This window comes from Trachurus japonicus, chromosome 22 (assembly GCF_045865225.1).
Source record: "Trachurus japonicus isolate A0001 chromosome 22, Traja_1.0".
Lineage (NCBI taxonomy): Eukaryota > Metazoa > Chordata > Actinopteri > Carangiformes > Carangidae > Trachurus > Trachurus japonicus.
The window spans coordinates 6,619,651-6,642,938 of NC_140928.1; the positions used below are offsets into that span (position 1 = coordinate 6,619,651).

At 42.4% G+C, this 23,288-nt stretch overlaps 1 protein-coding gene across 1 annotated transcript in view; it reads right to left on the reverse strand.

Annotated features, from left to right (window-relative positions):
• Positions 1-660: 660 nt before the first annotated feature.
• Positions 661-23,288, reverse strand: part of brf1a (BRF1 general transcription factor IIIB subunit a) — a 129,280-nt gene continuing 106,652 nt past the window's right edge. The window contains exons 17-19 of the mRNA XM_085768589.1: positions 13,265-13,316; positions 4,085-4,253; positions 661-1,870 (exon numbers count right to left, since the gene is read on the reverse strand). Of these exons, the coding sequence (XP_085624715.1) occupies positions 1,833-1,870; positions 4,085-4,253; positions 13,265-13,316 (259 nt within the window). The 3' untranslated portion in view covers positions 661-1,832. The remainder of the gene's footprint in view (positions 1,871-4,084; positions 4,254-13,264; positions 13,317-23,288) is intronic.

Sequence of the window (23,288 nt, forward strand, 5' to 3'; positions counted from 1 at the left end):
CTAGTTTTCTGGTGTCCAACTACAGAGTCGTGCCCATGGTCGGCCGCTGGTGTTGTTGTTGGACAGGTTTGATTTGCTGCTGATCCGTGTTAAATGCTTGCCACCGTGTGTGTTTTAAAAGTTAATTATCAGTGTTTGTACAAGGAGAGCCTCAGTGGAGCGTCTCCCCCCGCTTGAGTTTTAGGTCTAAGTGCAGGACACGTTTTTGTTCTTTAACAACTTTGCACAAAAAGTGAGAAGTTTAAATGAGTTTTGTGTAAAACTTCACAGGAAAAACCTGAACACAGGGCACAGAAAGAAACCTCTGCTGCTTACCTTTTTGTTTTTGCTTTTCTTGGGGTATTATTCTTGTAAATGTGTGCAGTTTTTTGAAATTTTGTGAGTTTTTTCCTCGTAAACTTTCAAGTTTTATTTTTATTTTATTGCATATTTCATTGGTTCTTTTTTTCTCCAAAATATATGATTCTCATCAACTTCGTCCTACAATTCCACTACTATCATATCTACTAGACTGGTACAGTAGGTAAGTGTCTTTAAACGCTAGTGCCAGTTTCCATGACAGTTGCTAACTATAGCGACATGATGAGGACAGACGTGATGTGAGAAGCTTTAAGACGTGGACACGTTTCTTCTCAAAACAGTAAATGAAGGAGGAAACTCTTGTTTTGCTATTTAGTGAGATCTTTACTGTAGCAGCAAATTCACACAACACTGTACAGATGTAACATCAGGACTCGTAGCAGCAGCAGCAGCACTGAGGCTGTCAACACGCCTCGCTAAATACTGACACAGTGAAAAGGCCACAATCTCCTCCAAACTAAGTGTTTTTTTTTCTTCTTCTTCTCCCAAACACAAAAATCATAAAAGCTTAAATAGAAAACAGATCGATTCTCTGATCGGGCTCCATCTCATCCATGTGGAAAATATAACACACCGCAGAGAAAGTATTTACATCCTGGCTTTTAAACCCCTAAAAGAATAATTAACATTACATCAAATAACACAAGCTCATCAAGCTCATTAAATTAACCATAAAGCATCAGCTCCATCACAAAACAATAAAGAAAAACCCTAAAGCAAATAAACAGAAAAAATAAAACCTAATCCAACATCATCATCAACTTGAAACTTTGTTCTACTAAAACCAAAAGTTTGGATCTGATACCATCTGGCACAAAACCTGGAAAAAACTGTTCAAAGGCAACAACATTGTTCAACTTTGGCTTCAGAGGAGCAGACGGTGAGAGTCTGTCCACTCGTCACCTAAGGCATTAATAAATATGGATGACAGAGGAATATTTGATAGTGACGATTGATCCGGCGCTACCTGATTAATTAATAGATGCTTGTTGGTCAGTACATGTCAGTTTCTGAGAGGCAGCGTAGCACAGAAGCACAAACAGGAAGTAGTTAAAGTCACACACATGCACCGGTAAGTACTCAAGTGTCACGGTTATGAGGCAAAGTGCAAGTTTAAGGATGAGGATGTTTTGCATTTTTGTTCGACGTTCGGCTTTTTCAGGCATTAAACCATCAAGAGGAGACGCATCTGTCGTCACAGTAAACACTCTCGAGAGTTGTCTTACGTGTTATTAAATGTCTTTTTATATGCTGCTCCTGTGTTTACTGGGAAACCTGCGACTGTCTCTCTCTCTCTCTGTATGATCCCGTCTCCACTTCACCGGGCGTCCAGATGTGATGCCAAAGGAGACATCTGTCCCATTTCCTCCTCTTGGCATCACTGCTGTGTAGTGTCCTCCCTGGTAGTAAACATCTGGTTCAGGTAGTGATGATTCAGGAGGAGCAGGAGGTGATGGAGACTCTGGTCTCTGCTAGAATCCATCGTCGTAGTCTCCGTCACAGCCGTAATCTGAAGAGGAGGAGTTCAATACTGATCAGGAGTGGGCAGACTTTACATTTTCACACTGATTATTAAAGGGATAGTTCACCCAAAATTCAAATTTCACTCATTATCTACTCACCCTCATGTCGACTAAGGGCTGGGAGAAGTTTCAGAACCCTCCGTGCCTTCTCTGAGTTACAGCGGGGCCATACCTCCATAGTGCTCGTCTGTAATGTCCCTCTTGTATTGAAGCCCCGACATGAGAAATTGTTCAAATCTTGTGTGATTTGCACTGACGCTGGCGCAAATCACGCAAGATTTGGACGGACCAGGTAAATTTTTTTCGGAACAATTTCTCATGTTGGGGCTTCAATACACAAGGGACATTACAGACGAGCAGTATAGAGGTATTTGGATGTTTTTTGGTGTGTCTTTTTGAACGAAGAAAAGTGAGCCCTGTTCACAACCATTATATGGACATGTAGTGCTGCACGAAGCCCCGCTGTAACTCAGAGAAGCCACGGAGGACTCTGAAACTTCTCCCAGCCCTTAGTCGACATGAGGGTGAGTAGATAATGAGTGAAATTTGAATTTTGGGTGAACTATCCCATTAATTCATACTGACGGTTTGTGCTGAGTGAGTTCAGCCTGAGGATCAGACTCCAGTGTTTTCATCTCGCTTTAGCTCTTTTACCAGATGTGTTTTATGGTTTAAAGTGTAATTTCAGACAAAGTTCTGTTGTTTGCAGCTTTGAGCTAAAATAAATTTTAGATATACATTGAAAAAAAAAAAAAAAACAAGATCATAAAGAGGCAGTCGGCTGTTAACGCTGCAGATCGTGCTGTTCCATAAAAACTGCTCTGATTCATTAACTGAACTTTATTTGGGGAAATTTACTTTTAAATCAGTTATGTTTTTGTTTGTTTCATTTTTGCATATACTTATTTTTCATTTAAAAAAATAGACAATGTGTTGATTAAAGGAACATTTTGGCATCACTGTGCTACCACTGTTCAAAGAAAACTGGTTTTATTGGACGTCTGGTGTCGCTGGAGGAAAATAAAAACACTCAGATTGTAAAATAATAATAAAAAAGTTGCAACCCTGACGTTCAGAGACGCCGTGAGTTGTGAGAACTGTAAAATGTGAAAAGTGTCACTGTAAACGAGACGACCATCATCCAGCATTCGTCCTGCTCAACCGTCGACCACCAGCTCCAGAGGTGCTGCCCGGAGCCCGACCCTGACCTTTGACCTCTCGGGGGAGGAACCGGAGGATAAACAAAGAGCTGCCCTACAGGAATCAATTAAGTAGCTCAGGACGTTTTACAGCGGCAGAGCAGGGACTTAAAGTTTTAACAGCCAGAGACGTGAAGAGGAGAAACTCAATCTGAGCGTCGGCTCATTAAAACAAAGTGACACAGAGCCACAGTGACACCCCCCCCCCCCCACTCCCACTCCACCTCCCCTCGAGCAGCTCGGTCATTAAAACAGTGACTCCAGCTTCTTCACACTGTGTGGCACTGAGAGCCGATGGAGAGCTGAGACGTCCGCTGCCGCCGACGTCAACTCGATGAAACTCAAGTGAAGGAAAAAATGAGCTGAGAAGAAATGAAAGAGTTTCACTCATCAAGTCTCGGAGTCGGAGGAGAATCCGTTTCTTTTAAGTTCAAGAACCTGTGTAGAAAATGATCTTAACTCGACTTCAACTCAGTTTAACTTTGTGTGGAGACTTTTAGAGAATCAGTGAGAAACAGAGAGCAGCTGTTTTTTTAATGACAGGAAAAATATTTGTTGTCGCTGAGAAACCTTTCCTACTACTCCTTATTTTTAATGTTTTAATACTTTTACTTTATCTTTATTTTTATCTCAAGTTCACTATGTTTATATTTCACACCGAGTCTTTTTCTTTCACTGCTGCTCATCAGTTAAAAGACAAGACATCATTTTTTATAATGAATCACTGATGTTTTTTATTGTCAGTACGGATTTGAAGTTCATATTTGTCTTAATTTGCAGATTTTTTATAAACCTAACACAAATAAATTGACTATTTGAAGCCGTGACTGGCTCTGATCACTGTTTATGAAAAAAAATAATTGACATTTTCAGACTTTTAAGCTTCAATCAAACTAAAATGAGTTGAAGAATAGTAGAAAAGTGATTTTCTCTGCTGACAAAGGAACATGGAAAATCAGGTTTAATGTCACGCTTTGATGTTTTTAGTTTGTGTGAACTGACCGTTGTTTCCCATCAGCGCCATGGCGCTCACACACGGGTCGTCCTCCTCCTCCTCTTCCTCGTCGGCGGCCGCGTCGTCATACACCACGGGCCCGCTCTCCACCACCACCGCCTGCGCCGTGCTGGCGGGGTTTCCCACGGGCACCGGCACGGGGTTGGAGTTGGCAACCTGAGCAAACAGGAAACACAGTCGTCAGGTTGTTGCGTCGTTTGGTACTTTTTAATATTTTTCCTCTGCGTGAGACACGTGAGGTCGGCTCTCGGCCTCCGGGGAAATCTAAGCTCGATGTGATCTCATCTGCCCCACTTCCTTTAAAATGATAGAAAATAATAAACAGTGTGTGTGTGTGTGTGTGTGTTGGTGGGATCTGCTGCAGGGCAGGTGTGAGTGAGGAAATATTTCATCTTCTGCAGCATCTCTCCACACACGACTAAATGCAGCATCAGAGCGTAACCACAACCTTTATTATCTGACATCACATTATTACACTTTCTCAAAGCCCGCAGTGTTCGAGTGCACCGCTGCCGCCTCGTAAAGTCAGGGTCAGGAGTTAACCGGAGCCTCGGGCCCAAACTTCCTCCTTCAAGCCTCAGAAATTAAAAATGAAGGGGTGAGGGTGAGCGAGGGGCAGAAATATAATTAGAGCACTGTGTTTTTTTGTTGCATTTAGTTCAGGCCATTTGCATTGTCTCAGTTGAGCCGTCACAGGTTCACACATGAATATGACGACTTTACTCCCCCTCCCCTTCCCCCTCCAGGTGCATGATGGGAGATGATAAAAGAGACGTATTTGATTGAAAAAAATATATATAAGGGAAACAGGAGGAAATGTTGGCAGCAGCAGGAGAAAATAAACAGCTGGTTCAATAAAAATGTGCAGAGGACAGAGGCGGTGGGGGGCACGGGGGGGGGGGGGGCAGTTTCCAGCAGTGGAAACGATTTGAGCCAAACGTCAACGCTACGGTGACGCTGCTAATTCTCCATTTCCTGTCTCTATATCTATATATAAGTGACTAAACTAAACAAACAGTGGATTATTCCACAGTCACCTGCTGCTCTTCCACTTCACAACAACAACGTGTCGTCACGGCTACGGTTTATTCTCAGTGACGCCCCGAAGATTTTTTCTTTTTCTTTTTTTTTCTCCCCACATACAGTATGGTTCAAACGGTTCACTTTGACTTCAGCGGTTAAAGGTCAGAAACCAACACGTTAATTGGTCCTAACACCAGAATACAAACAGGACAAACGGGATAAAACTAATGAAGCGATGATGTTTTATATCCAAAAAAAAGGTCCAAGGTTCAACTGAGACGCTGTGATGCTCTGTAAGAAAAACTCACACACAGAAGGAAAAGCTGTGGTGATGTTTCTGGTTTTAAAGTCAAACTGAGGTAATTTTTTGCTACTGTAACATCTGTCAACATCTGTCCTCCTCTGGAAAAGAAAAACTCAGAAACCGCAAAAGAAATTTTATGGTTTTACGGCGACGCCCCAACAAATCATTGATACTGAAATATCTGAGCTGTTGGACTGAAGGGAGGAGTGCTAGGCTAGGCTAAGCTAGGCTAGGCTAATGTTAGGCTAATTGCTTTTGCTGTTCTTGTTCTTTGTTTTTTCTTCTGATGAACTTGTAGTAATTCTGATTTATGAATTGAGGTTGAGCTTTGGAAGTATTTTCTTTATGTTTTTTTGGCTTTATAAAAGAACATTTTACACATTTTTGGATAGGCTACTGGATGCTTGAGTTTTTCCAAGCTCCACCACCTAAGTCCAGGTGAGCACTGAGCCCAATACCTGAGGAGGCCGCCGCTAACACACCTTCATTTACTTCACCACCTCTCTACAGTCACATTTTACAGTTGTTGTTTTTTTTTAACAGATGATGTTGATGATTTTCCTGCTCCGTGTTTGTTTGGGTTTTGTCCGGTCTGGTTCACTCACTGACCTGTTGACCAGGCTTTTGTTTTTCCTGAACTCGGTGACGACTGTGTCTGTTTTAATACAGACAGAGGGAGATTTCCCTCAGGTTTAGGAAACCGCTGCTCAGCTGCTTCAATCTGGGTTTTTTATTTACTTTCTTTCATCTGAGAAGCCAAACACAGAGCTGCTGCTGCACCGGTGGGGTGTATGGAGGATATTTTGGTGTTTTTTATTTATTTATTTTTTGTATGAGGAACTCTAAAATTAAACTTTCATTCAGATTTCTCGTCTGCTTCGGAGTAAAATTGAAAACCGTGGTGTTTTGCAGAGGAAACCCGTCGTCTGCAGGTTCTGTTATCACTTTCCCTTCAGCCGGGGCTAATTATAAAGCAGGAGGAGAAGCAGGTGGAGGGTCCTCAGTGTGACGGAGAGATATTTCTGTTCTCCTCAGCAACAGCCTGTTGGAGTCCCTGCTGGGGCCTCTCCTCCTCCTCCTCCTCCTGCCGTCTCTCCCTCCAATTTTCCTTTCATTCCTCCCTCCATCCTTCCTTTTCCTCCCACCTCGCTTTATTTTTTATTTCTCCTTTTATTCTCCCCACGTCCTCCTCTCCCTCGTTTCCTTCACTTCCCTCAGACTTTGATAAATAGCCAACGATTATACAGCGAGAGCACTGCTGTATAAATATCAACCACAAAAACCTCCTTTTTCCCTCCTTTTTTTTTTTTCTTCTTTCTTCCTCCTCCACTTCGTCCTCTGGTTTCCTCCCCACCCCCCGCTGACTTTCACCTCACCAGGCTGTAAAGAGGCTCCTCATCACAGGAGCTGGACGCCTCATTAACTGCCCGGCGAACACAGGGCGGTAATGTGAAGAAATAATAATATAAAAAAAGAAAAAATTATAATTAAAAGGGGAAGCATAACAGCATAAACACGGTGCTCCAGACTAATTAGGAGGTGAGAGCTATTAAATGGGTCAAGATGACGGCTGCGTAAGAGGAGGAGGAGGAGGAGGAGGAGGTGGTGGCGGTAGGAGCTATTACCGCTCGTATTTATACACAGATAATGTTTCTGTACAAACACACAGATACTCAAACTGTGGAGTGTTTACACTCTCAGACAGTCGTGTAACGAGAAAAACTGCTCGTTAAAGAGTCAGAGGAAACACAGCAGGTTTCTTTTTTTTTCTTTTTTTTTTTATGGGTGTGAGAATGTCGACATGTGAGAGTTAGAGCTCAGGTTTCTTTGAGTTTTTTTAATGACATGATGACTTTTTTCTTTCTTTTTTTTTGAAGGGGTCGTGACCTCGTCCTGCTCCGACGGGATTAACGTAATTTAACTAATCATCAGTAAAGCAGTCGCCACGGAGACAAAATCTGCTGTTTATTGATCCAACCAGTCAATCCATGGATGTTTCCTGACACTGCGAGTTTGGAAACAGAGCCTTAATCTTCTGATCTTGATCAAGTTAAAACCCCCCTGTTGTCCTCCTGGGTCAAGGAAGGAAGGAAGGAAGGAAGGTAGGAAGGACAAAGGGAAAGATGGGAGGAAAGAAGGAAGGTTGGTAGGGAAGGGAAGATAGAAAGAGAGGGGGAACAGATTGGGTCAATTGGGTCAAAAAGCAAAGAAGAAGTAAGGATGAAGGGAAAGAAGGAAGGAAAGAAAGATGGAGGGAGGGAACAGATTCGTTTAAGGAAGGAAGAAGAAAGAAGGAAGGACGGAAGGAAGGGGAAAACGATTGTGGAAAGAAGGAAGGAAAGAAAGATGGAGGGAGGGAACAGATCAGGTCAATTGGATCAAAAGAGGAAGGAAGAAGAAGTAAGGATGGAAGGAAGGAGGGAAGGAAAGAAGGAAGGAAAAAAGTATTGTGGGAAAAAGGAAAGGAGGAAGGATGGAGAAAAGGACCAGATTGGGTCAATTTGACCCAGAAAGACGACAGGAGGTTTAAATGTGAATTTTCTTCATATAAATGATTCACTCGCCCTGTTACCAGTGTTTCTACTGTCTTTGAATTTTATATGTCTCTATAAGTCCACAGCAGCCAAACTCTGTTTTTTGTTTTGTTTTGTTTTTTTTCAAACTAAACGTATATAAATAAGATGTTTCTAAAATGATTTGTTTCCTGGTATTTAGGTTTTTCTATTTCTATAGCTACTGTTGCTGGGGAGACCACATCATATACTTATTATATACATTAGGGTAGTTACAGTAATTGATGGAAGTATTTAATCCTGATTAATCCCATTCAGCGTCCATAGTAAATCACGATTAGCGGCAAATGAATCACGTTTATTTGCTCTAAATGCACCTCCAATAAAAACATGACGGCTTAAAGGTCAACAGGTCAATAAACAGAACCTGCGTTAACAACTTATTGTCACATTAAATTGCCTCCATATTGTTCATTTTTCAAGTGGGTGGGGCTTAAATTTCACTTTAAAGACAGAAGTGGATGTAAACGGATATAGAAATGAACCCTGAGCTGCAACAATTCAACCTAAATAAAATAATCAACAAACTGTTTGAGACACAGGATCGTGTAATGGAGGTCAACGTGAACCGACCTTTGACCTTTTTAAACGTATCCCTGCAGTTTCTCACTAAATGAGCTCAGAGGAATTTCACCGTGACGACCTGGAAACACCGGCCCCTGACGGTCTGACGTCTTCTCTGAGAGTCCAAACTTCACACGGACTCGGCCGTCGGTTGTCAGGACGACTGTTTGCATAATCAGACTACAGCTGCATCACCAGAGCGACTGTCTGCGGTTCACAGCCCCTCTTCCCCCCCCCTCTCTCTCTCCTGTGACCTCATCGCTCTCTTTCAGATTTCTAAGCCTCTGTGAAAATCCCCACATCCCCTAAATGCACCGTCTGCTGCCTCCACCGGCCTCGACCTCGGCCTCTTTCTCTCTCCGTGTGTGAGTGCGTTGTTGTTGTTGTTGTTGTTTTCTGTTTTTTTTAAAGGGAGGCAGCGAGGGCGGCCGACAACAGCTGGACCACTTTCTTCTTGGCAGAAATCAACCGGTTTCTCCTTCTGTCTTGTAAACTCATCATTTCCTCCCTCGGCTCGGCTCAGACTAATTGCTGGGTCACTAAAGACTCACAGACGGAGCTCAGCGAGCGACACACACACACACACACACACACACACACACACACACACACACACACACACACACACACACACACACACACACATCTCTCTTTTCAATCCCGTCGCTGCAATGAAATGGCAACATTACATAACAGGGGAGAGAGGGAAAGGGGAGCAGCTTCAGCCAATGGCAACGGCCGCTCGCCTCCAGTTCCCAGGGGGAGGCGAGGGGGTTGCTAAGTAACAAGCCTTGTTGACCCGGCCCCTCGTGGCAATGTTTTCTTCCTGGTTGACAGAGCCCGAGCTCCCTGAGCGCTGCCATTCAGAGCTGCCAACAGCACATGATGGAGAGGGAGACAAAGACTGAGGAGGAGGAGGAAGAGGAGGAGGAGGATGGGAAGGAATGTGAGAGAGGAAGGAGGAGAAACAGAAGAGGGAGAATTAGGGTAAAGGAGAGGACAGCCGGCGGAGGAGAGAGAGAGAGAGAGAAGAAAAAGAAGAAAAGAACAAAGGCAGAAGAGTTTTTCTCACTGTAAATTCCCTTCAAAGTTTTTCTCCCTCCAACTTCCTCGACCTCTCGTTAAAAACCGTGTCCTGGATAATTTAACGACCCCGAAGCTGCTTCACTGTTCAAGCACAAGATCCAACACAACCGGTTTCACGCTGAGCGCACAGTGATTGAAACGACATCACATGATGAGTAATGTTAAAATAAACTATTTCATTTGAATCTCCATTAAATCCTCAGTTTCAGTCGGAAACATTGAGTTTTCTGATGGTTTAAACGATCAATCAGCTGATTTCTTGTTTCCTGATTTTCACTGCTGAAAGTTTCCTGGATGAAATTTCCACGTTTACAACTTCACATGTTTCTACGGTGACGTGTTTAGAGGTGCTGCAGGTTAAAAAAAAAACACCAGCTGGAAGAGAGAGAGAGGTAAATATCTGAGTTTAAAGCTGAGAACTTCCAAAACTAAACTCACAAGTTTACAGGAACAACAAACAAACTTAATGTTCCTTAAATTATAAAGCCACAAATTCAATACACTTGGCTCTATCAGGTGAGTTTACATAGTCACATGAAGTTTATAGGTTATTGATCGTCCTTCATCAGAAAAAGATTCTTGTACAATTTGTGAGGTTTTTCCATTTGTAAATTTGACTTGTTTTTTTCTTGTAAATTTGAGTTTTTTCCTGCAAAACTGTGACTTTATAATATCAGAGAACAGAGTTTTTCATCCTTGCAAAAGTTTCTTAAAGCTACAGTGGCTCCAAAACGCTGTCATATGTTGCAGCTGCAGCTACGGTTTATTTACTAAGCAACATTTCCACATGCAGACTGTGGAGGTTGTGTTGTCACACTCATGTTTTCAGACTCAGTGACTTCACCACATTCACTTGGACGCTTCATGAGTGAAGAGGAGGCGGTTCAGTCTAAACACACAGAGTTTGTTCCCATTGAATCATCGATGGCATCGATCTGTTTCAACCATCAGTTTAATTTCAACTGTTTATTTCATTCATCCGTCAGTTTAGGCTGGCAGATGTTTCTATAAAACTCTAAAATACCCATGAAAACCCATGGAGAAGACGGTGCAAAGCAGAGCAGATAGAAAATCAAACGGTTTGTTGTTGCAACTGGATTCATCCATCCAACAACTCATCCAGATCTGACCCTAAATATTAGAAATTAAAAATACAATAATGAACTTCTAACATTCACAGACTTGTAGTTCTGGTCTATCGTGACTCGTGTCTCCGTTTAAACCTGAACTTACTACAAGGATGAAGAGAGAAATAAATCAGCAGCAGGAGAATATGAATGAGATATAAGATAATAAAAAAGTGCACATATAGAAACAGAGAGTCGGATTTGAAACTTTCAGATCCTGCAGATCAACCTGTGATTGAATTTCTGGTCCTATTAAAATAAAAAAAAAATCAAATTACGACAGGGAGCTGCAGAGAGTGGCCTCGTTCTCCTTGAAGATGGCTGCGAGAGCTGTGAAGCTATAAATGTGCAGAATGAGGACGTCCGCAAATTAACTCTTCAAAGACACGGAGCCTAACTGGGTTTGGTGAAGCAGATAGGACACACACTGTACCACTAACCTTCTTTCTCTCTTTCTGGATTCATCGGAAAGCTGGCGACGGGCCAACAGCAACTAACCCATCACTGCAGGGTGGCAGAAAAAAAAAAAAAAGCTGGGAAAGTGCTTTTTAAGACGTTTTTATGTCCAAGTTTAAGGCCGTATTTATTTTAAGAGCCTGTCAGAGTTTTTAGGGCCTGGAGGAAGGAGGAGGGCGAGCAATAAGGGACGGGCAAACAAAGGCAGCAGAGAGCTTCACTTCACCTCTCACATGGCCTGAGCTCAGATTTATTTATCCTCCATCCGCTCTGCAGGAGATCCCAGCAATCTGCAATCAGCTTTTAATGGCCGAGAGCGACGGGGGAGTTACACTCTGTCTGTTACTGTTACTGCTTTATTATGTGGAGACAGGAAACCTCTGGGCTGCTGCTGCTGCTGCTGCTGCTGCTGCTGCTCAGGGTGCTTAAAACTATTTTAAAACACAGATAAAAGATTTCTGACTGTCAACAAATCGCACAAACAAAACCCAAACCCGACGTATCTTATTTCTCTGTCGTAAAGATTCATTCGCTCGTTACATTTATGACCTTTTTTTAGGTTAACGGGTCACAGAAACTCAGTGACACGACCATAAAACCTACAAATTTTTATTACGCACATAAACTATAGACCTTTCTATCACTTCCCCCACATTGCATAATAATAATTATAGATATCATTTATCAATTAATGTGACCTATAGGCCCTAACTTTTAGCTTAAGCTGTCGCTTCCTGCCGCTTCATTGCAGTTCGTAGGTGTTAACTGACTGAATAATAAGAAATGTTGTTGCTATAGAAGAGAATAAATAAGATTCAAGACCTTCTGTTGTTTTTAACAGCTCCTGACACGTGATGTGACTCTGTTTTATATCTTCAGTAGGAACCAACGAGCTGAGAGTCACAGAGGAGGAGGAGGGGAGAGGAGGACAGACACTTTTAGTCTTTTTTTTGTTAATCATAAGGAAAATATAGAATAATAAAAGTCTGATTTTAAGACTTTAGATTTTGGTACTTGTGTTTCCAGGTTAAATCATCACTGTGATGATCTCCATGAACTCTTATAATGTCCAAAGCTTTTATTTGACAAACTCTGTTTTATACTGTATAAACAAATATAGACACATCCATTCATAAAATCAAGATACTGAAGCTGACCTGCTCACTGATTTATAAAAGGTCGACAAATCAGTTTGACCTCAGTGTAAACTGAAGACATAATGAGGCCAAAACTGTCCTGTAGGTGCATTTTATCATGTTTTGGTCGCACGCCATCTTGTTTTCTCTTAATTTGGCGGGAAATCAAAACAAAAAACACCAAAGTTGTGACATCTACATAAAAAATTACAAGACTGACCAAGTTTCTTCCTTCAAAAAAAACCATGTTGAAGACCTAAACTATGATGCATTGCATACAATAATACACAACCACCTCTGGAACATCTGGAGACACAGATCTATGAGAACAAACTTCACCTCCTCTAAAGTCCTAAAGTCCCTATGAGACATGGACCATGAAAGCAGCAGAGGAGAAGGAGGTGACAGAGATAAAAGAGTTTCATCCTGGAGGTGAAGACGAACTGAGCCTGAAGGTGAAGAAGGAGGAAACTGCTCCTGAGGCAGAAACCAGGAAATGAAGGTCTGAGGGTCTGTCTGTCAGAGTCTGGACGATAAAGATTACTTTTTTTTTTTTGGCATGATAAGTGCTGCTGTTTTCCAGAAATGACATCATGTGTAGCAGCTCTGAAGATGCAGTGAATACCAGTAATGATGAGTGTGTGAGTGTGTGTGTGTGTGTGTGTGTTTAAGTCTGAGACGGTGTGTGTGTGAGTGTTTTGAGAGCCAGGAGGAAGTTTATCTGTCTGAGTGTTTCTGTGTGCACGCCCGGTAAGTGCAGCGACGGGCCGAGTGAGTGAGAGAGGAGACAAAACAGATTGAGTGAGAGAGAGAAAGAGTGACGGAGACGAAGAGCAGATGTGGTGACGATGAGGAGGAGGAGGAGGAAGAAGATGAAGATGAGCGGTGTGTGACTCACCGTCTCCACAGCCAGCTTCTTGTTGGGCTGTCCAGTGATGAACGGCTGCAACCTGCAACACACACAACAACATTACAAGACTCAACTTTATAAACTGATACTGAACATTTTACATTTTCATTATTGTTTAACATGTGTCTCATTATAAATTATAAATATAAATTGACCAAGTTCTGTTTTCAGTGATCAGCATTGACTGATACTGAAGCTTAAAAACTTGATTTACATTCAAATTTATCTATTTAATTATTATTTTGTCACGTATTTAGTTTTATAATAATAATAATACATTTTATTTCTAATGCACTTTTCATCAGATCTCAGAGTGCTACAAAGTTAAAAGCAAAGTATAAAAACACACAATAAAAACAAAACTAGTGTCACATAAGTTCGTATCAGCAGTCATAGGCCTTTCTAAGTAGGTTTTAAAAGAGTCCAAGCTCTGGGTAGCCCTCAACTGGATTAGTTGTTAGTTAGTTCATTACTTGCAAAGGTCACCAAAGGTCAATAGGATTCATCATCCATATATAAAATATAGACTTTCCCCTGAAATAATCCAGCGTTGAGTTTAAGATTCAGGGTTAATGTTATTGTAATTATAAATATGCATGCATGCCCTCGTAAGCAGAAAGTCGCTCCGCCTCCCACCACCCCAAAACATCATAATTATTAATAATCATTATAATATTTATAGTTTTTGCTGATTCTTGCTATTTTTTCCCCCTCCATTGTTTAAAATGCAGACGAGAGGAGGGGGAAAAAAATGAGAGCGCAGCTGAATATTTAACTTTGTTGGAACATCTTTGACAAATAATCTCCATATTCATCAGTGTTGACTTATTGTAGGTCGAGGATTTAATTCAGAGTGTTTGTGGCTTCAGGTGAAACTCAGAAGAAGAAGCAAGACGCAGTAGAAAGAAGAAGCTGAAGAAGAAGAAGAAAATAAAGCGTGTTGTGAGTGTGAAAGTGTGACTGACAGGCGGAGCGACCGTCTGCGAGCGCGATCTCTTCCTAGACAGCGTTTCAGAGATAATCAGCGATGAACGCACGGCGCCACCGGCAGTAATTCCTCCGCAGCCGTTCCTCCGTCCCACTGGCTGGAATTAGCATCGTTCCCGGAGGCTCCACGCCCCCTTCTCCCCCCCTTCCCCTTCCCCTTCCCCTCACCCGTCCCCTCGCCCCCCTTTCCCCTGCCCACCCGGCCTGGCGCTGAGCCGTCCCCCCTGGAGGCTTACAGTAAGTGTTCAACTCTCACTGATAAGAGAGGGAGCGAGTGAGCTTTTAATTAATCTCCTTTAACCAGGGGAAAGTGGGGGAGGGAGGTGGGGGTGAGGAGAGGGTGAGGGGTGGGGGTAACAGCCAATGTGGCATCTTCACCCCTCAACAGCCCCCCCGCCTTTCTCAAAGCTCATTATAACATCGTGGCCTCGGCCGGCGAGAAGCTCCCCGCTGAGTGAACTATGCAGTCCCCCATGTACATGTGCGAGGCGAGACTGGACCTGGTCCCCTGGGCTCTGACCCGGACACCGGGGGGGGGGGGTCAACAGGCAGAAAGAGGGGGGGGGAGAAAATTATGAGGAGGTGGACCCCAGATACTGATTATATCGCTTAAGACTCTTATACACTATTATTATTATCTAAAATATCCCTTTTTTTTGGAATACGGAACCAGATAAAATATGTGCAATACCCTTTACAGTGCTATTTGTGTGACAGATGAGACCCAATCTCAAGACGTTTTGATTTGTTTTCCTTTGTGATGTTAATTGTCTGTTAATGTGCATAAAGGAAATAAAGTTCCAAAAAAAAAAGAGGGGAGAAAAGATGAAGAGACGGGGGAGAGGACAAAGAGACAGGATAAAACAAAGAGGAGCAAATGAGGGAAAACTGGGGTGAGGAGGAGGAGGAGGGAGGGGGGGAGGACGGGTGAGAAACCCCATTAAAAAGGATCATTGACCTGCATGTAGCTCCAGTCACACGTGGTGGATCAATAATCATAATCAATAACAACACGACTAATTCGCCTCCGATCCACTGTCGGATAAACACCTGGATAAACAAGAGGCCAGATGTTCACAGCTGAAACATGACATCATCAATAATCAGTATTATTGTTAATCAATGGAGAGAATAAAATCACAGCCTCGTTCTCTGATGAGTTCCCTCTGGTGGTTTCGTATCAAAATAACTTCAGATATTCAAGTTTTTCACTGACCAAAGTCACAAATTAAAGGTCATGAGAAGAGACTCATCGTTACATAAAAACGAGGCTTCAAAGAGTAAAATTAGATGTTTTGTTTTTTGTGGTGAAGATCTTCAGCAGATCTTTGTGTTTCACTTCGGTCCGGACCGACTCGTCTCTGCAGACGCTCCGTGTTTGGACTCGTGGTCCCGGGAGGACGAACCCCTCGTGACTCTGGTGGTGGTGAGAGTTTAAAATATCTCCACAAAACAGCAACTGAACAAACTGTTCCTGTAAGAAAACACTGACTGTTCCCATCAGCCACTGCTGCACCTCTCGTTTAGTGTCTAATAGCAGCCGTTAGCATGCTGTGTCTCAGTTCAGTCCTGTACCCACAATGCATTTCAATCCGCTTGGAGATTATGATGGTGAAAAATCCCTATAGTCATAGCAGTAGGTTCATTACCTTTAATTGTTGGTGCAAGCTATTTTTAGAAAGGCGGAGCAGAGCAGCGAGCTGCTCAGAGCTACGCTACGGAGGCTAATGGGATTTCTTGGTTTCCCTCATCAAACTCATCAAATACACAATCCAACAACTCCAAAACGCTCTGGTGGACAAGTTGTGACCTGCACATTCACCACGCTATGAGATAATAACAGAACGTTACGAGACAGAGTTGTTTTAGAGGTAAATTCATGCAAAACCGCTGATGTGCGTTCCCATCAGGGCCAGTTTTTCAGCAAGCAGTCTCTGCATTTGCCTCTAAAACAACTCTGTCTGGTAACGTTCTGTTATTATCTCGTAGCGTGGTGAATGTGCAGGTCACAACTTGTCCACCAGAGCGTTTTGGAGTTGTTGGATTGTGTATTTAATGAGTTTGATGAGGGAAACCACCGACAAATAAAGGTAACGAACCTACTGCTATGACTATAGGGATTATGGCAATGGGCCAATTTGCCAAAATGTTGAACTATCCCTTTAAATTAGAAATCATTTTAAAACCCCTTTTTCTATCTCCGTGTCCTTTGTGTTTTTTTTTTCTTAAGGTTTTAATTGAAGTAATTTCTTGATACAATCGTCTGGTCTGTGGAGCAGCTTACTGGAGCTCCTCCTCCTCCTCCTCCTCCTGGTCCACAGGGTCCAGGGAGGAAACCGTCTTTCGTGTGGACGTCGTCTATGCTAAACTGAGACGCGGCTTCAGTCTTTATCATCTCGTTAATCCAGGAAGTCGATGTTTTCACTGTATTTTCACTCATCCTCATCAAAACGGCTTCTGGAGTTTGTGCCGTATAATAACTAAACATCAGCAGCAGCAGCAGCCTTCACTATAAATACCGTCCAGTTGTCTCGGGCTCTAATTAAAGACTGGTCTTTGATCAGGAGGAGTCAGTCTGAACGGCGCAGCTCGGTCGTTTCACACTGAAGCTGAATGAAAGAGTCTGGAGCTCAAACTGAAACTGATCCGTCCTCTTGTTCAGCTTTGCAAATATTTTCATTTCCACTTCTCACACACTCACTCACTGGGTCTCTGGAGCCTTTTACACTGAGAGAGATTTTCTAATGAAAGCAGCAGCAGCTACTGTTGTCTGTGAAGTCAAAACACACACACACACACACACATACGGTACACACACACACTCATTACCACATCCACTTCCCTCATGATTTCATTTCCTGCGTCAGAGCCGTTTTAATACGAGCCCCCTCCTCCCCCTCGTCATCTTATAGATCTTCTAATCGTTGTGCAGCTCGTTGTGTCTCTTCTCATTTACATTACGTGCAGTGTTTGTGTGTCTGTCTGACATTTTTGTTGTTGTTTTGCTCGTTAGCGTCGAGCCGAGATGTTTGTCGTCGTTGCTGTTGTTGTTTTTAATCTCGCTCGCTGCTGATTGCGTCTCGTTTGTTTGTTGTGTTTGTTTTTAAATCAACTCCTGTTTCCGATCGCAGGCGGCGGCGGGCGGCGGTGGCGTCTGCGCCTCAGCTCCGCCGCAAATAAACCAAGACGAAGCAATGTCAGGGAATAATTTCATTATTCACACAATAATCCAATCAATAACGTCAGGAGGAGGAAGGACGAGAAGGAGCGGAGGAATAATCTGCAAACTGGGGGCTGGATGAAATTAGTTCTGCGACGGGCTTGGATGTAAATAAATGATGATAATATCTGAGCTTCAAACTCGATTTTCCAGCTGGAGGCTGGATCTTCAGACACACAACATACACACACACACACACAAGACAACACACACACAACCTCCTTCAGCTCTTCAGCACAATTAAATCAGGCATAATCACAAAAACCCACACACACGCAACTGTGGCCCACTAATACTTTCCCAGACACAGAAGTGCACACAAAATACACACACTCAATTATACTGGGATGCACACACATGAACACACACAACCCAAGCAGCAGCAGCAGCACAGCCTCACAATGCAGCCTCACACACACAGTCTCTCATTTGTGCAGAGTGGTGTCCATTCAGGCTGCAGTGCATTGTGGGCCGGTGTGCGGTTTGGCAGGAGGAGACGAACGTTCGGCCAAAAGAACTGATTGTGTTTTCTTCTCCTCTGGCCGGTCCATCCTGCACTGACCCCATTCATCACACACCAACACTGACACACACAGCAACACTGACACACACACACACACAAGTCCGTGCATCCATCCTTGTTAGGACATCCCATCGACTTCCATTCATTGTGGACCAGCTGAGCAGAACCTTAACCAGAACCAGAGATCACATTTTGCCTCATGACAAGCTGCAGTGTTTATACTGGAAAACACACACACGCGCACACACACTAATACACACAGGATCCCACACACAATTGTGCTGAGCCACACACACACAAACAGACTGTCTCTGTGCTTCTACACTTGTGAGGACTGAGCCAGTGAACAAACAGGTGCTGCAGTCTGAGCCTCAGCGTCCTGCTCAAGGACACTTCAACCTGCAGAGAGCAGGAGGAGGAAGAGGAGGAAGAGGAGATTTATTACTAATTTACAGCCAATAACAAGGAGTCAGAGGCCACACACCGCCGTCCTCTGACTCAACATGTCAGTCAGAGTGAATAAAAAGGGGAATCAGTAACTGGACACAAGATATAAATTAAGTGTACTAGTGGGTTTTGCAAATTACAACTACTGTAAACTGACCGTGGTTTTAATCAACATTTAAAGCCAAGAAACCACAAGACTGGGAGGAGAAGCACTCAGTTTAACTGCCTTAAATCAGGTAAAGTTTATTTTTTGTGATATTTCTCCAGTATTTTGGAGATTTTTCTTATTATGTGGCAAGAAAGTCAGAGGGAGAGGAGGAGGATGAGCAGCAAAGGACTGTGGATCGGCGTCAAACCAATGGAGGACTACGCCTTCATGTTGCTTTATCCACAAAGATTGGTTTTAGTGATAGTATTCCTCTGTAACATTTGATATTATCAGCCAACGCTGTTGTTCTGTTGTGTCTTATCACAACTTTTATAAGCAACAGGAAGAAAAAAACAAAAAAAAACAAAGATTTACTCACTCAGCTCAGAAACACTGTTAACACTGATAAACCTTTTTCTTTTTTAAAGTATATTTTTGGGGGCTTTTTATTGCCTTTTATTGATAACACAGTTGAGAGAGAAACAGGAAATGGGGAGGCAGAGAGGGGGAATGACATGCAGGAAAGGGCTGCCCGATTCGAACCGAGGCAGTGAGGTCTGTAGCCTCAACATGGGGCAGCAGCTCTACCAAGTGAGCTAAACGCTGCCCCGATAAACCTTTTTCTATTCAAAACAGAGGAGAAGCCGATCGTCGTGATCTCTGATGTTCAAAAGAAGAACGTGTAGAAAACAACCGTCTGTAAAAACACGACTTCCTGTCCCGAGCTACAGCTTCTTCTTCCACTTCCACCAGTTCAACCAACAACAACAACAACAGAGAAAACTGAAGCTGTTCACACAGAACATCGACACCTTGTTGCACCAACTGGGACAAGTCGACTGTCTGCTCTCGTCTCCGCCGCCGTCACTCAACTGTTTTCATTTATTCAACTTAATTGTTTCTATTAATTAATTGAGTGTTGATGGTGTCGCAGCTCGTTCGTGTCGTCGCCGTCGTTTCTCACTCTCAGTTCTCTCAGGTGAAAATGAGACAAGACCCGATTAAAGGAAATTAATTGATCGGTGTGACACACAACGACACAACCGTTCGCTCTAACTCCTTACCCCGATAATAATGTCACTTTAATGTTTCTAACGACGGAGGCAACCCCCGCTGTTTGGGGATTTCCAGCCCCCACACACACACATTCACATTCACACACACATTCATTCACACACCCAGGGCCATATTTAATAACCCACTAACCCGTCCGAGGCCGTTCGTTTGATGAGCGCTGTGACATTTCTCCAGATGGATGTGGTTTCTGGGTCAGTTAGCAGCGGGCCGCTCGGCGCCACCGCCCTCGTCATCGTCCTTCACTGATTATTTTTGGGGACCGTGACACTTCTCGTCTTGTGAACAGAGATTAGCCGCTCACATGGAGACGACTGGTTGTTAACGACACGCGCACACACAGACACACACACAGATATACAGCTCTGGAAAAAAAATTAAGAGACCACTCCCAAAGTGATCAGTTTCTCTGGTTTTACTATTTATAAGTATGTGTTTGAGTAAAATTAAATTTAAAAAATGTAGTTTTATTCTATCAACTACCGACAACATTTCTCTCAAAATAAAAGAAATAAAGATATTGTCATTTAGAGCTTTTATTGGCTGAAAATGACTAAACTAGTCTAAATAACAAAAAATATCAAGTCTTTTCAGACCTTGAATAATAATAATGCAAAGAAAACGTGTTCATATTTCTTCCTAAACAACACAGCAAGAATATTTTAACTCAGGAAGAGTTTATAAATCAGTTTTTGTGGGATAATGTCAATGTTTAATCCCAGCAGTGGTTTTTATAATCTTCCTATAAAACCAGATGTGGTTCAGGTGATGACCTCATCAGTGTCTCATGATTAAGTAGAATGAGTTGTGTTTGTATTTAAAAAAGAAAAGAAAAGAATGACTGTCATACATGTAGAGATGCTTTTAAGAAACATTTGTGAAAGTGGTCTATTTTCCAGAGCTGTATATGTATATTAATGAGGGTTAAATGCAGCTCAGTTGGAGGGAAAGGTGTGTTGAGATAGAATCATAACATGAGAAAGTACCAGCGTGTGTGTGTGTGTGTGTGTGTGTATGTGTCAGAGGCTGGTGGCGTGACCAGAGGGAAGGATCACAGTGTCACACACCACTAATCACACAAATGGGTAGGATCACATGCTATTAACACACACACACACACACACACACACACACACACACAGACAAGTCTCAGAGATCAAAGGGTTTAAAGGAGTATGATCTCACCCACACACACACACAGGGAGCATCACTTCCTTGTACTCTAGTGTCAAACCTTCTGGCGACAGAGTCACACTCGATTTTCCAAAATAAACTCTGATTTCAGACTTCACTTCTTTCGTGACGCGATTTCACACGATGCTTAAAAATTACAAACGTCTCCGTCTCTCTCTCTCTCCGTCTGTGTCGGTGCAGCAGCTCGCCCTTTCACCTCAAACGCCACCGCCTCCGCTGCAGTTTCTGCTGCACAGCACAGCAAAAATGCAAAGGAAATAAGAAACGATAGGAACACATTCCTGCCCGAAAAAAAAAAAAAAACATGAATCAGCCCTTAAGTAGGGGAGAAAAACAACACAAAACAAACCCAACCTGCACAGAAGAAGAAAGAAGCTTTTGAAAGTCGAGTACAAACAAGTAGCAGGTACTGGAACTAATTACAGGCTTTGATTTCTGTAACTTCATACACCGTAATTAAGGAATAAAAAATAAAAAAAAGCTGCCTCAACACTTTTCTGTTTTGCTCTCTTTAAGGAACAATACACGAAAGCATATCTTTATTTTACACATACACCGACACAACCAGCGACCGAGAAACTAAACAAAAAGTTCTGAAGCTCGACAGAACGAAACTTCAAACTAATGAGCCACGAAACTGTAAAACAACGGGACGCAAAGAAGGAACTATAGAGAATATAAGATAAGAGTATGGAGGAAAATTAATAAGAAATACAGTATACGTTTTATTTATAGAATTAAAGGAATAAAATAAAAGGCAGATAAAAACAAGACTAGTCTAAGCCTGGACTGTCAACCACCACATAAAAGTAAAAAGTCACCAAACGCCTTTTACTGTAAAATGTTCAATTGGAGAAAAAGTTAGAGACAGAACTCTTTCGTGGACCCACAAAGGTTAAAAACCTTTATCTACCTGATCTGGTTCTTTAAGTATTTCTGTGTGAAGCCTCGTTTTCAGTCGTTCCCAATGACAATGTTCAAGAGATCCCTTCAAATTAAAAGCCCCCTGTTGTTTCAAGGCAGGGCAGAGAAAACCAGAACCCCCACCCCACAGTCCTTCTTTGCTCAGTTTGACTTGTGTTTGGTTATTCCTCCGCCTCCTTTAGTAATAACAATGATACATCTAATTGAAGGAGTTAAGACTCAGTGTGCAGGAAGTGCTCTTCTGCTTCTCTGCAGTTCACAACCAGCTGGGAAACCAGAGTCTGAATCTAGCAACAGTTTGGTTAATCGCAGCCTGTGAACACCCCTTAATAGAAACACTTTGAAACTCCAGAAACTCAAATGTGTTGAGAAACTGACCAGTGGCTGGAAATATTATCACTCACTCAGTCAGTTACTACACTTACATAATGCCTTCGTCTGACAAAAACCAGACTTTTATAATACATGTAAACATCCTTAATCCAACTGAAATCGTACTAAATCAAATTACTCCTGCACTGCAAAAACTCAAAATCTTTCCAAGAATATTTGTCATATTTCTTGTCAAAATGTCTCATTTCTGGTCAAAACTAGTCTCTTTCCACTTAAATAATTTAACTTGTTTCAAACAAACTTACTCTTGAAATAAGTAGAAAAATCTGCCAGTGAAAGCAAGTTTTTTGTGCTTATAATACTTATTTCAAGTAAAAGTATGCTTGAAAGAAGTAGAAAGTGTCTAAAAACAAGCTACTTTTTATGTGATGAGTCTTATTTTAAGTATAATGAGATTTGTTTTGACTATATTCTTGGTAAGATGTTGATGATTGATGATTTCTGCAGTCAGTGTGGATGTTTATATCAATCAGACGCCGAACAAAATGCATAATGAAAGAAGAGACCACTAACAAAAAGGTCAAACATGCAGCACGCATGAAATATGCAGAGCTGTAAACTTGTGTCCATTTGCAGCTCGCTAACTTCTAAGGCTATTGTTTGATCTGTGACGAAATGGATCAACCGGAAAGATTTCAATCAATAAGTCGATTCCCTCTCAACTTAACTGTGCATGTAAATATGTTTTCTATGAAGACATTACTGGACAAACGTTTCGTCGCTACCTGCCCAAACGGACACGGACACTGTCTTCACGAGGTCTGAGCTGTTGAATTATGTTGCATGTTTCCTGTTTCAACTCATCAGAGCACGAAGCAGCTCCATACAGAGAATATTTCTTTCCAATTCTCGCTATTCTAGCTCGCTCATTCTCCTGGTACCAAATCCTTGCAGCAGGTTCAACATCTGGAGAAGAGGCAGCAGTAGCTACTGTAGGTAAACAAACTCAGAAGGTAAAATCGTCCATTCTTCAGCAGCAGTCGGCTCCACAGAGTCACTGCCTCAGCTTCCTTAATCTCCAGCATCTCATGTTTCCTGCAGAGAACGTCATTTATCACTTCTCCTAATCAAACGGCTTCTCCATTGTGGCATAGCAACAGCA